Genomic DNA, 14930 nt, shown 5'->3' on the forward strand with positions numbered 1-14930 from the left:
TTAATGCACAAGGACCTTAAAAAGTATAATCTGTTTTGAGACAACTAGATGTCCACATGTGAATATAGTTAGACTTATACCTCACACCATATACAAAAACTTACTCAAAATGGATTGGAAACCTAAATGTAAGAACTCTTACCAAGAAAATATGGCTGATTTCTTGTGATTTTGGATTAGGCAATGGTTTCTTAGATATGGCACCAAAAGCACAAGCGACAAATGAAAAAATAGATAAGTTAGACTCTGTCAAAATATAAAACTTTTTATTTCACAGAACACCAACAAGGATGTCAAAAGTTGGCTTCCACCATCTTTCCAGCTCTTAGTCAGATGGGTCCGGAGACGCTTCTGGAAGTAACATCATGATGGCTGCCAAAGGAGAACCCCAACTTCAGTTCTAACTTGTACTGGTTGGAGATGGTGGAACTGGAAAAACTACATTCATGAAATGTCATCTGACTGGTGAATTCGAGAAGTATATAGCTACCTTGGGCGTTAAGGTCCTTCTCCTATCACTGTATGGGACACAGCCAGTCAGGAGAAGTTTAGTGGACTGATAGACAGGTATTACATCCAAGCCTAGGGTGCCATTATAATGTTTGATATAACTTCGAGAATTTCTGATATAACTTCAGAATCACAAGGCATAGCGATCTGGTACAAGTATGTGAAAACATCCCCATCATGTTGTGTGGCAATGAGTGAATCTTAAGGACAGGAAAGTTAAGGCAAACTTTGAAAAGCCCTTCCTCTGGCTTGCTAGAAAACAAATTGGTGATCCAAACTTGGAGTTTGTTGCTGGGCCTGCTCTTGCCCCACCAGAGCTCGCCACAAACCCAGCTTTGGCTGCACAGTATGAGTATGATCCGGAGGTTGCTCAGACAACTGCTCTTCCAGATAAGGATAAAGTAAAGCTGGAACCCGGCATAAGAAGTCTATAGTTTTATAGGCAACTGTCCTTGATGCCAGTGGTGCCGCGTGTCTGTCACTTTAATATACAGCTAAGCAGAACATGTGCTTAATTTTCGGGATGCTAAAGGAGATAAATGGGCTTTGGAGTGAATGTGGCAGTTAAAAAAAGTACTTTCATTTTTTGGATCTGCATATTTAGCTGTTTTGGAACACAGATGTTTCCGTATTGAGTTTCAGATATAAGGCTACAATCACATCACAATATTCACTGGTGAAATCTTATTATTGTCATTCCCATTCCTTTTTGTTTAGAATCAGAATAAAGTTGTATTTCAAATATCTAAGCAAGTGAACTCGTCCCTTGTTTAACAAGTATTTTAAAATCACTAATTAGGAAAGCTGTGCTGTTTACTATTTAGATTGCCTTTACTATTAGATCTATTCGATTAAATTCTTCCTGTGTCTTTATTTTTTGTACATTTGAATCATTTCACACAAATGATATGACAGAGGTCAACAGTATTTTATTTGGTAAGTTGTTAGGAGCTATAAATATTATCAATGCAGTTAAGCTAAAATAACACTACTCCACCTGCCTTTTGGATAGGTAGTATAACCTAGGGAAGAGTTTTATGTGACCTGAATAAAAATAGTATGAGTTTTAGACATTTCAAATACATATTTTAAGAATTATAATTGCTTTTATTTTATGGCAAAAGTAACCATGTGCTAATACAGAGCTTTTAAAAGTTGGATGAATAAAACCATACAAATGATAGCAGCAGCTTGAGGGAAGTCTCATCTGTTAAAAATGAATATAAATTAAGCATTTATTTGTTTTTTGTTTTAATGCTACATATTTAATGTAAAGTTCACATTTTAAGAAGATATTCCATATTTACCTGTTGCTTTCAAGTGCTCCTAAGCTTTAAAGTTACCGAAAATTAAGGATTTAAGTTAGATGCACTGCAGCTTTATTTTTTTTCTTAATGATTTTTGTGTGCAGTGCAAGGACATAGACAAAATAACCAGAAATACTACTACAACAGAAAAGTAGATCTTAGAATGCTTCTCAATAATATGAAACAGACTGTAAAACTTTTATTAGATTAATCATTTATCTTTTGTGTGCTTTCCACATTCAAAAATGAACTGGGTCTCTCTGGCCTGAGTTTGATCCCAATGACACTGTACTATCACAATTAGGTGTCTTAAAAATAAGATCTATTTGCTCATAAGTACTGCAGTTCTTTAGATGTCTAATTTTCCTTAAATGATTACTTTTTTACCTAAAAAGTTAGGAAAAGATCACTTAAATATATGAAAATATAAGATAAAAAGGGTAGAACTAAATAAATTTCAATTTATTAAGACTGAGAAAACTGCTATCAGTAGATTCACTTACAGATTTGCATTGCTGTATATGCTATATTCAATTCAGAAACAGATTTTAACAGTCTGAGATGGGAAAAGTTACCATAATCGGGATGAAAACTTTCATTCAAATAATTTAACATAAGGAATATGTGTTGTTTGTAACCTTACATAGAATGCAAGTATGACATTCTGACCCTTAAATGTAACAGTTAAATTTTGGAAGCTGCTTGTTTAATATGGGGATAATGTACAAATCATTGAAAAAAAATTGCTACAAAAAGTATTGCTTCTACTTTGCTTAAAAATGTGAAAAGACAACACACGAAAGGGGAGAAAATATTTGAAAATCAATATCTGATAAGGTACTTGTATCCAAATATATAAAGAATTCTTACAACTCAAAAATAAAAAGACAATGCAATTCAAAGTTTGGAAAGGGCCCAACTCTATTACAAAATTGAATCAATAATTAATAAATCCAACACCAATTTATGATACAAACTCTTAGCAAAGTAGGAATAGAGGGAGATCTCCCTAACTTGATAAAGAACATTTCAAAAATCCTACAGCTAATATATTTAATGGTGAGAAATTAGATACTTTCCCCTTCATATCAGGAACAAGGCAAAGATGTCTCTTCTTATCACCCCTATTCATTATCATACTGGAAGTCCTACCTAATGCAATAACACATGAAATAAAAAAGACAGGTATACAGACTGAGAAGAAACAGATTAAACTGCTGCAGATGGCATGACTGCCTATGTAAAAAATCCAAAAGAACTTATAGAAAAACTTCTGGAACTAATAAGCAACAATAGCAAGGTTGCAGGATACAAGGTTAACATATCAAAGCCAATTGCTTTCTTAGGTACCAAAAAAGAAAACTGAAACTCGGAATTAAAAAACAATACCACTTACATTAGCACTCCCAAAAATGAATTACTCAGGAATATATCTAATAACCTAATATATACATATATCTAATAAGTAAAAGATCTATATAAAGAAAAATACAAAGCTCTGCAGAAAGAAATCAAAGAAGATATAAATAAATAGAGAGATAATTCCTTGTTTATGGAGAGGAAGACTCAATATTGTCAAGGAGTCAGTTCTGTAGATTCAATGGAATCCAAATCAAAATGCCAGCAAAATTTTTTGTTCTGGACATCAACAAACTGATTTTAAAGTTTAAGTGGAAAGGTGAAGGACCAAGGATAGCCAACAAAATAATGAAGAACAAAGTTGTAGGGCTGATGCTACCTATTTATTTATTTACTATAAAGCTATAATAATCAAGACAGTGTTATTGCTGAAAGAATAAATCTATCTTTAGAATAGACAAATAGAATAGAGAACTCAGAAATAGACCCATAAATATAGTCAACTGATCTTTGACAAAGGAGCAGAGGCAATTCAATAGAGAAATGATAATCTTTTCAGCAAATGGTGACAGGACAACTAGACATCACATGAAATCAACCAACCAATAAAGAAGTAAATCAGTAAATGAGTGAATGAATGAATGAATCTACATACTGGTCTGCCATCTTTCACAAAAATTAACTCAAAATGGATCACAGATCTAAATGCAAGATGCAAAAGATAACATTTCTAGAAGCTAACACAGCATTCAGATGACCTTGGGCTTGAGTTTTCTACTATAACAGCGACATATGACCCATGGAAGAAAAAAATTGATAACTTGAACTTCATTAAAATTAAAACTTCTGCTCTGCAAAACACACAAGAGGATAAAAAGACAAGCTACAGTATGAGAAAAATATATATACATATATAAAATATTTGTACCCAAAATATACAAAAAAACTCTTAAAACTCAACAAAGATTTGAACTCTGAAATATGTTACTCAATAAGTTACAGTTGACCCTTGAAAAATGCAGGTGTTAGGAGAGCCGACTTCTAGCACAGTCGAAAGTCCGCGTGTAACTACTACAGTCGGCCCTCTGCATATGCTTTTCCTAACTATGAACAACACAGGTTTGAAGTGTTCAGGTCAACTGAACAATATCTGTATATAAGTGGAGATGGTTCAAACCCACGTTGTTCAAGAGTCAACTGTACTTAGACGCCTTCTTTACTCAGAAAAAAAAAAAAAAGACTGTCCCTGGGAAACACACTGGTTTAGTCCACCAAAAGTAACTGCTGTCTGAGACACCACATGCTGCCAAGGTTATTGGCAACAGAACAGGCACCTTAGCAGTGGGTAAACAAGCTGTAAAATCCATGGCATGCTGGGGCCCAGGATCCAGGAATTCCCAACTCTGGTATCCAGATACCCAGCCAGGGGCACAAATTCCCTCTCAACAAACAGGCTTTTTCTTTTTAGTATTCAAACCATGCTCTAGTATCTTCAAACTCCTCAAGTCATTCACACTTATAGTGTCTTCTTAATCATCTTCCACTTACTCGGTGCACTGCATCCATTACATCTATACTGCTCTTACTGGGATTTTCGTCTTGTAACACACTTCAAGGGAGGGTAAGGAACCCTCTTTCAGTTTTTTATTTGACTCGCTTTACAGCCGGATGTGGAACGATCACTTCCTGAAAAGTTCTCCCAACACCACAACTGTCTTGGATTTCCTTTTGACTTTCTGGCTGCTTCTCGGGCTCATCGATTCCTCCCCGGGGCTTTGTTTTAGACATTATCTTCTAACTCTGAATGAGACACTCTCTGGGTAAAACTCCGCACTCCTCACCTAACAGAGCTAACCAATCAGCAAGTTCTATCACTTCCACCTTCTTATTTATGTTGACTCTATCTTTGTTTCTCCATGTCCTCTGCCATTTCTTTACTTTGGACCACCAACTCCTCCGGTCTAGAATAGAACTACGGCCTTTTGCTTTGTCTCCATACCTCTGCCCCTTCCCAATCTGTCCTCTACATTCTAGACAGAATGACCTTTTTAGGTCCAAATTTGATGATTCTTCTTCCTAGCTTAAAGCCTTCAAGAGTTCTTTATTGTTGTTAAGATAAAGCTTAAATTCCTTAAATTGGCTTCCAAGTCCTTGCATGAACTGGATCTTAATTACTCCATAAAAAGCTCTCCTCCCACCCATACTTTCTTGAATTTTCTACTCCAGTTATAATGAACCTCTTTCGGTTCCCTGAACAGTGCATCTTCTTTTGTCTCCAGATTTCAGCCTAAATGTCATTTCCTCTAGGAAGTGTCCAAATTTGGGATAAGTATTCTCTCTTTTCTTCTTCCCACACTGTCATAAATATTCCCCGTCAAAACACTTATCACACTCAGCTTTGAAAGTACTTGTTTCTTCCTATGCTTTTCTTACGAGTTTGTAAGTTCATTGAGAGTGGAGACCAATTCTTCTTGCATATCATTATATCTCCAGTACCCAAAACAGTTCCTGGCACATAGTAGGTACTCAACGAATATGTTTTGAACGACTGGATTAGAATGTTGGCATTGAGAATGAGAAAGAAAAGATGGCTTCACAAAGGCTGAAAAGGAATATACTTTGGGAAATACTGGTCTAGGTGACTGAGAAAAGGTAGAATTAGATAGCTTTCAAGGCAATAGATGTTCCCCATGAGTACCTGCTGAATGGATGGATGGATATACATGGGAGGAAAGAGGCCTGTTAAAGTCAGGGCATGGTGTGATATGAAACCACTCACATCAGCAAGAAAGTAAAGAAAGAAGCAATTTAGGGAGAAGAGGCTGAGCTCCATAAAGCTGAAGGCAATCTGAGGGTCCAGGAGACATCCAAGAATGCCCAACAGGCCTCTGGAAAAGAGGGAGATGGAGGCGTGGCAGAGAGTGGGCCTGAAGTGTTAGCATAAAGAAGTTTCCATCATGTACTCCTTCACTTTAAAATACTTTCATGTAGAAAGAACAGTCTGAGAATGATTTGCTGAGCCTAACAAGATAAATGGAATACTGGTGGCTCATAGAGATGAAAACTATAAATAACCAGGAAATGTTTTTCCCCATCATACTGCAGAGAAACCAAATTATGGTTATTTTTTCCAAGGTTTGAAATAGAACTTGTCAGGTTCAAGGAATTCTATCCAAAACTCTCTGTAAGATGACGAGGAGCCTGGGTGGGCAAGCATCCAGAATAGAGAGAGGGTGCTATGGCCAATTTGAGAGGTGATGACCAGGAGTGAGGAGATAGAAGAGAAGCTGTGATCCTGGGTCATAGCAAGAGGGTAGAAAGCAGAGCCTGGAGACTTTCCATAAGCCACATAGATGGCTTAAGACACCAGGGCCCATAACACCACACTTCCAGGGCACCTGGCAGCCTGCAAAAGGCCACCCCGGGGGGCTGCGGAGGTAGCCTGCTTATCCATCTATTTAGCCTCACCTCACCTTTGGATCCTCCCCTACTCCAGTCACACTATTTCTTAAGCCTTTCACACTCCCTCTTGCATCTGGGTTCTGCTTAAGCCTCACAGGAAATTCCCTATGCCAAATGACTGAGAAAGCAACAATTTGAGTCTGCTGTACAGATGACTTTGTACCATCTGCTGGCAGGAGCTCGCGGTGGACAGCTGTATAGTCAGGCATAGCTCTGAGAGAATGAGGGAGTGACATTCCCCTGTAGGCAGAACTTTGAGCAGTGCACTTAGTTTGGAAGGAGAAATGTGCTGATAAAATGTATTTATCCTGTTAGGTGTATTAACTATATTTTCTTATTTTTTGTATTCTTGATGCTCTGGCATCTGAGGCCTTGCTGACTGGGGAGAGAATGCCCCCTCCCAGAAATAGCCAATTCTTAGAAATAGCAAAAGACTTACTCCAGAGCGTACCTTTCATATGCAAATTGAACAATGCAGCACCCATACTCCAAAAGACTTCCTTTGTGGAGCTCTCACAGGTTGAGCCAATACTCTCCAGCCCAAAAAGACCCCAGGGCCAGATACCAGACAACTAGAGGCAGCCTCCACAGCTTAGAGCCTGCTGAAATTATTCAAACTAGCCAACCCTAAACCTGATTACAGTGCCTTACCTTGACTTCCCTGCAGAAACCACAATAGAGGTTGTTGCCTACCTATTTCCCTCACTCTCCCTGACTTCTAACCAATTCTGGTGCTTCTCCATGTGGCCCTGTGTGGAGTGCTGTGTCTCCTACTTCTAATAAGCTGTGAGTAAAAACTTCTTCCTTCATGACAGTCATTTCTGTGTTTACAAGCCTTATCATGCCTGATCCAAACAAATCCCTAGTTCATTTTAAAATGCCAGGTAAGGACTTGGCTCGATGATGAGGTACCTGGAAGCATAACGGAAAGACTGGTGTTGAGGCATGATCTCATTTTGGAGTGATGTGAATGAACCCACAGAATGCAGATATTTGTGGCCTCTGCTTGACCAGCACCATTGGAATCATCTAGGAGCTAACTTGTTAGAGATACAGAATCCCAGGCCCCACCTCAGACCTAATAGATCAGAACCTGTATTTTAATGAAGTCCTCGTTCATTCATATACATGTTAAAGTTTGAGAATCACTGGTCTAATTGACTCACAGCATTTCTGCTTCTCAACCCCAAACTTCTAATTCTGCTTTTTAATAATTTTAGTACCTGGGGAAATGGATGCTTCTTTCTACCATGGAGACAAATGGTTCCAATGAAGTGAAAGCAGAGACTAGACTATCACCTGGTCATTTCAGGACCACCATGCCACTAGGAAATAGATAATAAAGAGACTTATGAGCTTGGATGGAGTGATATTCTACTTATCAAGGGGAATCAAGGTTGCTGCTATACAATGTGGCAGGAAGGTGGGTGGGTGGAAGTTAATGGTCCTCTAGGGGATCGCCTACTACTGTCTCATTCACAGGTCAAAGTCAGAGGTCAAAGTCAAGGGGCCACTGCTACAACCCTACAGAGGCAGGATTACTAAGGTCTCAGATTACTCAGGAAAGAAGACTTAGGCTACATTGTCAGATAAGAAACCCCACTATTTTGAGCTATTTTACAACTGTGTAAGTTATAGAAAACTGATTGCACTGAAAATTAATTTTGTCCAGTGAAGGTACAACTGATCTCCCCACCCACCCAAGAAATCAGCTGAACATTTATTAAGAAATTCATTTCATCATTCTGGATTGCTTGTTGTGTCTGCTCTTTTTAGTCTCCTTTGAACTGCTGTTTAGCATCTTACTGATTCCCTCATTAATTAATGAGTTAAATAAAATTTTTGACATGTGTCACTTTTATATCTTACCAGAGTCATGATTTTAACTAAAAATTATTTTTAAAAAAGACAGAAATACCAATTATGAACTCATGCCCACTTGCATGACTAAAGACTGTATGTCTATCACTGTTTTCTTCATTTCTTTGTTACATATAGATTTAAATATTTTAATTAATTTTGTTTTGATTTATTCTCCTTCTTCCCCCTAATATAGTCTATGGGGTGCGCCAGTGATGGTTCACTTGATAATTTAATATTTTTAGAGTGCTGAATATTAAGCTTAGATCCTGTCAGAGCTAGAAGAAGAGAGATACTAAACCTGGAGCTGGACTCAGCTGAAGAAATTTGGATTTGGCAAGAAAATAAGTTATACAAAATTCTTGTTGGATGGTTCTTTTAAAAGCCAAAATCTGGGTAAAAGAGTGGATGTTGATGTTGGGCAGCCAAAGAAGTAACTGTAATAAATATATATATACTATATATAAAATATATAAGTACGTGATTATGGTATATATTTTAATTTTATTAAATATAATAATATATAATCTATAGAGAATATATATATATTTTAAATTTATTTACTTTAATTAGTTTCAAGTATAGAGTTCATTTGTTTGTTAGACATCTATATAGTTCTTAAAACGATCTCCTCAATTGCTCCCTCCTTCCCCGACCCTCCACCTAGCCAACGTATTAATGCTAACTGCATTCCCTATGCCGTGCTCCCCATCCCCATGACCATCCATCAGCTACTAATTTGTACATCTTTAACCTTTCATCTCATTCTCCCAGCCCCCCAAACTCCTTTCCCCTCTGTCCGTCACCAAATTGTCAACTGTATTTGAGTCTGTTTTTGATTAATTTGTTCTTTTTATTCCTTAGATTCTGCATACAAGTCAAATTATATAGTGTTTATCTTTCTCTGTCTGATTTAAATAGGTCCATCAAACCAATATTTTTTTTCTATCCCCTTCCTTTTAGTCTGTTTGTGTCTTTTAATCTGAAGAGAATCTTTTGTATTTTTTCTTCTTAAAGAAGTCTCTCCAACATTTCCTGTAATACTGGCTTGCTGGTGATAAATTCCTTTATTTTTCTCTGGAAAGCGCTTTATCTGTCCAACTCTAAATGATAGCTTTGCTGGATAAAGTATCCTTGGTTGTAGATCCTGGGTCTTCATCCTGTCAAATATTTTTTGCCAAACTCTTCTGTCCTATATAATTTCTTTTGAGAAATCAGCTGCCAGTCTTATGAGTGTTCCCTTAAAAGTAACTGTTTTTCTCTTGCTGCTTTTAATATTCTTTCTTTGTATTTAAACTTTGGCTTTTTAATTGTGATGTGTCTTGGTGTAGGCCTCTTTGGATCCCTGATTTTTGGAATTCTCTGAGCTTCCTGGGGTTTTATGTCCATTTCCTTCATCAGATTAGAAAAGTTTTCCATCATTATTTCTTCAAACAGCTGTTCAACATCTTGATTTTCTTCAGTTACGCTGATCAGAGGGATATTTGGACCCTTAATAGTGTCCCATATGCTCCTTAAATTATTTTTATAGTCTTGGCATCTTATCTCTTGCCGTTCTGATTGAGTGTCCCTGGCTTTCCCATCCTCTAGATAGGGCATTTGATCTTCTTCTTTATTCGCTTTGTTTATTCCTTTGTTTATTCCATTTATTTCTCATCTCAGATGTGTTCTACATTTCAGACTGGTTTCCTTTTATAATTTCCATTTCCATTTTTATGTTTTTTATCTCTTGTAGAGGTCTCACTGAATTTATCTACACTTTCCAAAAGTTCATTGAGCATCTTTATAACCAGTGTTTTGAACTCTGTATCTGTTAGATTACTTGACTCCATTATATCTGGATCTCTGTTCTATTCTCTCATATCATTTCTGCTTCTTTGTCTTCCCATTTTGGCTGCCTTCCCATGTCTGTTTCTATGTATTAAGCAAGACTCCTAAGTCTCCTGGTCTTATTAGTGTGGATTTGTGAAGTAGGTGTCCAGTGGCACAGTCCTGAGAAGAGTTCAGCTGCAGGCCAAACTTAGCCCAAGACTCTACCCCTCTGGGGTCACCTGTTAAGATTCAGCAAGCAATCCACAGATGCTGTGCTTATAGTTGACTCAAAACGCCACACCAGAAACCAAGGCCAGCTGCCTCCAGTGTCAGTCTAGGCACTGCTCAGCAAGGAGCACCTGACTTGCTGAGGATATACCTGGATGTGGCTTGGGTTAGGCCACGAGTTGGGGGAGGCAGGGTTTCAGGGAATCCTCTGGGCAGAGTGACCTCTGTTATCCAGTATGATGACATCACGGCTATGGCAGCACTGTGTCCATCGCACTGGTAGCGGGGAAGGCTCAAGAGGGAACAATGGATACTGCTGGCACTTCTGTACAGAGCAAGGCTCACCTTGGCCCTCACTCCAACAATGTCTCCCTGTAAGTCCCTGGTGCCCCCTGTGCGCAGCCAAATGGGCACTGGTACTCAGAGCGAGCAGGTCCGTCACCAGGAAAAATCTACTCGCGGAGGCAGCCCCTTTATGAGGCTTGTGCCGCTGGATAGCCTCCATCTCACTCAGCCGCTGGAGACCAGGCAGCCCCACATCCTCGCCCCATCCTACTTTCTGCCGTTGCAGGGTGATTTCTTGTATTTCTCCCTAGTTGTAAGGCTTGTTTATCTAGATCCCAGGTGATTTCTCCTTGCTGCTGCTCCTTGTTTCCGTCACAACTTTGATTTGGTTGCCAGAGGGATGAACAGAGCCTCTATCATCTACATTATTTTTTCCCCTCCCTCCTGTATATTTTTTATTACTAGCATCCAAAGCCTTCTAATTTGGGAGTTGTCTCCTAGCATCAGTGTCTTTGTGGGAGGCAAGGCCTGTTATCTAGGCTTGGAAAAGTCAAACACCCCTATGTAGCATTTTGGATTTTCAGGGGATATTCCAAAGGTACAGGCAGCTGACAGCCAGTGTCCGTGGTGGTGACATTGGCAGCAGCTTCCCAATCAGACTCTTCCTGTGGCATAAGCTAGGCTGTCACTCAATGCAAACAAGAAACTAATTTCTAAATATCTCTCTCTAGCCTTCTAGTTAGTTCCACAAGTACCCCAAAATTCCTTTCTGTTTACGTTTTTGTCCAAAGACCTTCACCAGTGCAGTAAGTTTGGAATGACATAAGAAGCTATGAATTTTGAGAGCGGTGTTTCTCAAATTCTTGTGAAAAGTCCAATTTTTATTCAAGAGGTCTAGGTAGGGCTTGAGATTCTTCATTTCTAACAGATTCCCAGGTGATGTTGATAATTCTAGTCCACAGACTAAACTTTAGGTATTGAGACTGAGAGCACTCAATGCTTGTAGAGAAGAGGCTAGAAAGGAAGAAGGAGCAAGATGAAGAGTGTTTAACACTGTATAATGGAGTCTGAATCGCTCTTGCAGGTGACAAGCAGCCATTAAAGGATCCCAGGGGAGTGAAATGAATAGACTACAGTTTTAAAAAGGCTTCTATGAGGTATGTAAACAAGAGTGTGAGATCAGGGCACGGATGCAGAGGAACCAGTCAGGAAGTGTGGTAGGCAGAAAAAGAGCGCCCCTCCGCCCGACCCCAATGTCTTCATTCTTGTTTTCAGAACCTATGAATATGCTACCTTGTATGGCAACTGGGACTGGATTATCCAGGTGGGCTAATGTAATCACATGAACACTTAAAAGTGGAAACTCTTTCCTGGCTGTGGTCACAGGGAGATGTGACTATGGAAGGATGGTCAGGGGTGCAACATTGTTGACTCTGAAAATGGAGAAAGAGGCTCGAACCAAGGTGGCCTCCAGAAACTGAAAAAAGGCAAGGAAATGAATTCTCTTTTAGGACCTTGTGCTGTTTTAAGCCATGAGTTCATGGTAATTTGTTACAGTGACAATAAGAAACTAATACTAGAGGTTACTGCAACGTTCCAGGGAATAAATGATGAGAACCTCATTTAAAAGAGTGGCAGCAGAAAAGGAGAGACTTGGTTTGAAAGATTATTAAGGGGGACAGAGATGAAGGGACGTAGTCACCAATCAGGTGTGTGTATGGGGTTGGGTAATGAGGAAGAGACAGGGGTAGAAGGAAATTGCCAGATTGCTCTCTTGGACAAATGCGTCTATGGTCAAAAGGACGCAAAGAAGTGAGCACGCGAGTATGAATGTGCGAGTCTCCCCTAATACTATACAGCTCCTTTCTTCCAATTCCATTTTTTACCAAGAAATCTTCTAATCTTGACTCTCAAGCTCTCCCTACTGGGAAAAGCATGTGTTCGCCAGCCAACACAAACAGTTGTTCTGTTTTGTCAGTTATATTTTTCACCCTAAATTAATGAATTATCATTTTAGTCATAAATTAGTCTCCTATGAGTTTAGTCAGAGCAAAACAATTTGCCAGAGTTTGCTCTCTCCCAGATGAACTGACAGAACTGAATTTCTGCCCCTGCAAAAGAGAGGATCAGGCCTTGAACTGCGGTGGCCCCAGTTTTGTCTCCTCATCTGGCACAGCTTCCCTGCGCCCTATACTGGGAAGAGTCAGGGGTAGGGAGACCTGGTAGAGGCTGCCTACTACTTAACCCCTATGCCAAGTCAACTGAGAATCATGAGGTTTTGTACTTGCAACTTAACAGCTATTTATAGTTCACACTCTGAGGAACTCGCCCCTGTCTGGATCCCCTGCTTAGGTAGCAATGCAGTCCTGGGAAACCCAGAGTGCGGAGTGAGTTCTGGTTGCAATTGATCTGGAGGTGGCTGGTTTCATCATAAAAACAACTTGGGGAACCTGAGAAAGAATATAATGACTTTCCAAACCCACCGTGAATTATTTCTTTACCTGCACCAAACTTGTCAAGTGACACCTTCAAAAAAAAAGGGACAACAAGGACCCTTTGTCTTTCACACCAGGGGCTGGGACTGTTATCTACTCACTGCTCAGGTGAAGAAGCTGAGGCTCTTGGAAATTAAGCTTCCTGCCCAGCATTGCATCAGTCTAATGTAGAACCAGGAATTGACTTCAGGCTCTTGATGACAAAATCTACATCCTTTCTACTCTGACCTGGGTTTCTCTCCTTCCCTCACAATCCCTTCCCACGGGTCTGTCATTCAGGAGTGGTCTGATGGTTCTCCTCCCTAGAGGTTCCCAGCACATCTAGGGCTGTAACTGTGGCTCCCAAATCACCCAACAGTAAAATACCCACCAAGCCAATAAGTACTGTGGCTCCCTTTCCCACATGTTCAGCTTTCTACTACATGCTGTGGGGAGTCATAGAATGATGAACTGCTCCTGCCCTCTAAAAATTTAGAAAGCAACAGGGCTTAAATCATGGGGTATTTAAACTGCAGAACTGGAATGGGCACCAGAGTCACAGAGCCAGGAGCTGAAACAGTTCTACTGGACTCTAGGGTCCGTGCTCCTGCCCCCGATGCCACACTGTCTCCCAATAATGGTGCTTTATGGTCCACACAGTGTTTTCCAGACAAAGAAACTGAGGCTCAGATGGGTGAAGTCTCTCATCCAAGGCCAAACAGTGGTATGTGGCACACAGGGGGCCTTCGATTCCATGGACTATTTCCTCTCGCCAGTACCTCCCTGCTTTCCTCACTTCGACACTAGTTCTAAAGAGGAGGTCTAGACAGAGGAGAAGATTCCTGGGCCACACCAGGCAAGTCTCATGAGAAAAAGAGTAATGAAGGGACTCCTTTGCCCTGCTGCCAGTGCTCACACCAAAGAGAGCACCCAGCTTCTCCCACCAGTTCACACCCAGTTTCCCCCACCCAAAAAGTGCTACTTACATATTCTTTAATGTCTTTCGATTTCACAGCCTTGTATGAATAATATGCAGGGTAAAGGGTGCCAAATATAAGCCTGGAAGGAAGAGAGAAAAAAAGAGAAATGTGATTTTCATTCATCTTCTTTGATGGGAAATGTCTGTCTTCAGTGCCAGGAACAGTTCTTTAAGCTACAGAAAATGCTGCTGTGGGGCTTGATTTACTTTTCTGAAAGCCCTGAAGGTTTTTAGCTCCTGGCTAGGATGTGCTTAGGAAACTCCTGTTAATGGCTCCACATCCACCTTCCTCCAGTCTATACTTTGGCAACGTGGAAGGGTGATCTGGGGTCATGGAAGCCAATGCGGATGGAGGTGGGAAGCTAAGCTGAGCAGCCAAGACCCCTGATCCCTTTCTGATGTCCTATAAAGCCCACCCGCACACTGGGCTTCCTTCACCATTAAAACCTTTTCACTAAAAGCTCCTTCAGATTTTACTCCTCTCATATTAGATTTCAGCATCCTGCAGCCAGAATCAGCTTTTCAATTGTAAATCCATTCAAGCCACCCCCTCCTTCTGCCACACACATCCCCACCCTGCATTAACCTGCTTCTCACCGCTCCTAAGATGAAGCAGCAAAAATAACACCAGCATAACTGGCCATCAACTCTCAC

At 40.0% G+C, this 14930-nt stretch overlaps 1 protein-coding gene and 1 pseudogene across 4 annotated transcripts in view; one reads left to right on the top strand and one right to left on the bottom strand.

Moving 5' to 3' along the window:
* Positions 1 to 14930, bottom strand: part of REEP1 (receptor accessory protein 1) — a 109791-nt gene that overhangs the window by 46919 nt on the left and 47942 nt on the right. For all 4 annotated transcript variants that reach the window (XM_039852373.1, XM_039852370.1, XM_039852371.1 and 1 more), the window contains exon 2: positions 14284 to 14356. In XM_039852373.1, the coding sequence (XP_039708307.1) occupies positions 14284 to 14356 (73 nt within the window). The remainder of the gene's footprint in view (positions 1 to 14283; positions 14357 to 14930) is intronic.
* Positions 369 to 944, top strand: LOC120594471 (GTP-binding nuclear protein Ran-like; annotated as a pseudogene).

The sequence above is a fragment of the Pteropus medius genome, unplaced genomic scaffold, assembly GCF_902729225.1.
Source record: "Pteropus medius unplaced genomic scaffold, Ma_sr-lr_union100, whole genome shotgun sequence".
Lineage (NCBI taxonomy): Eukaryota > Metazoa > Chordata > Mammalia > Chiroptera > Pteropodidae > Pteropus > Pteropus medius.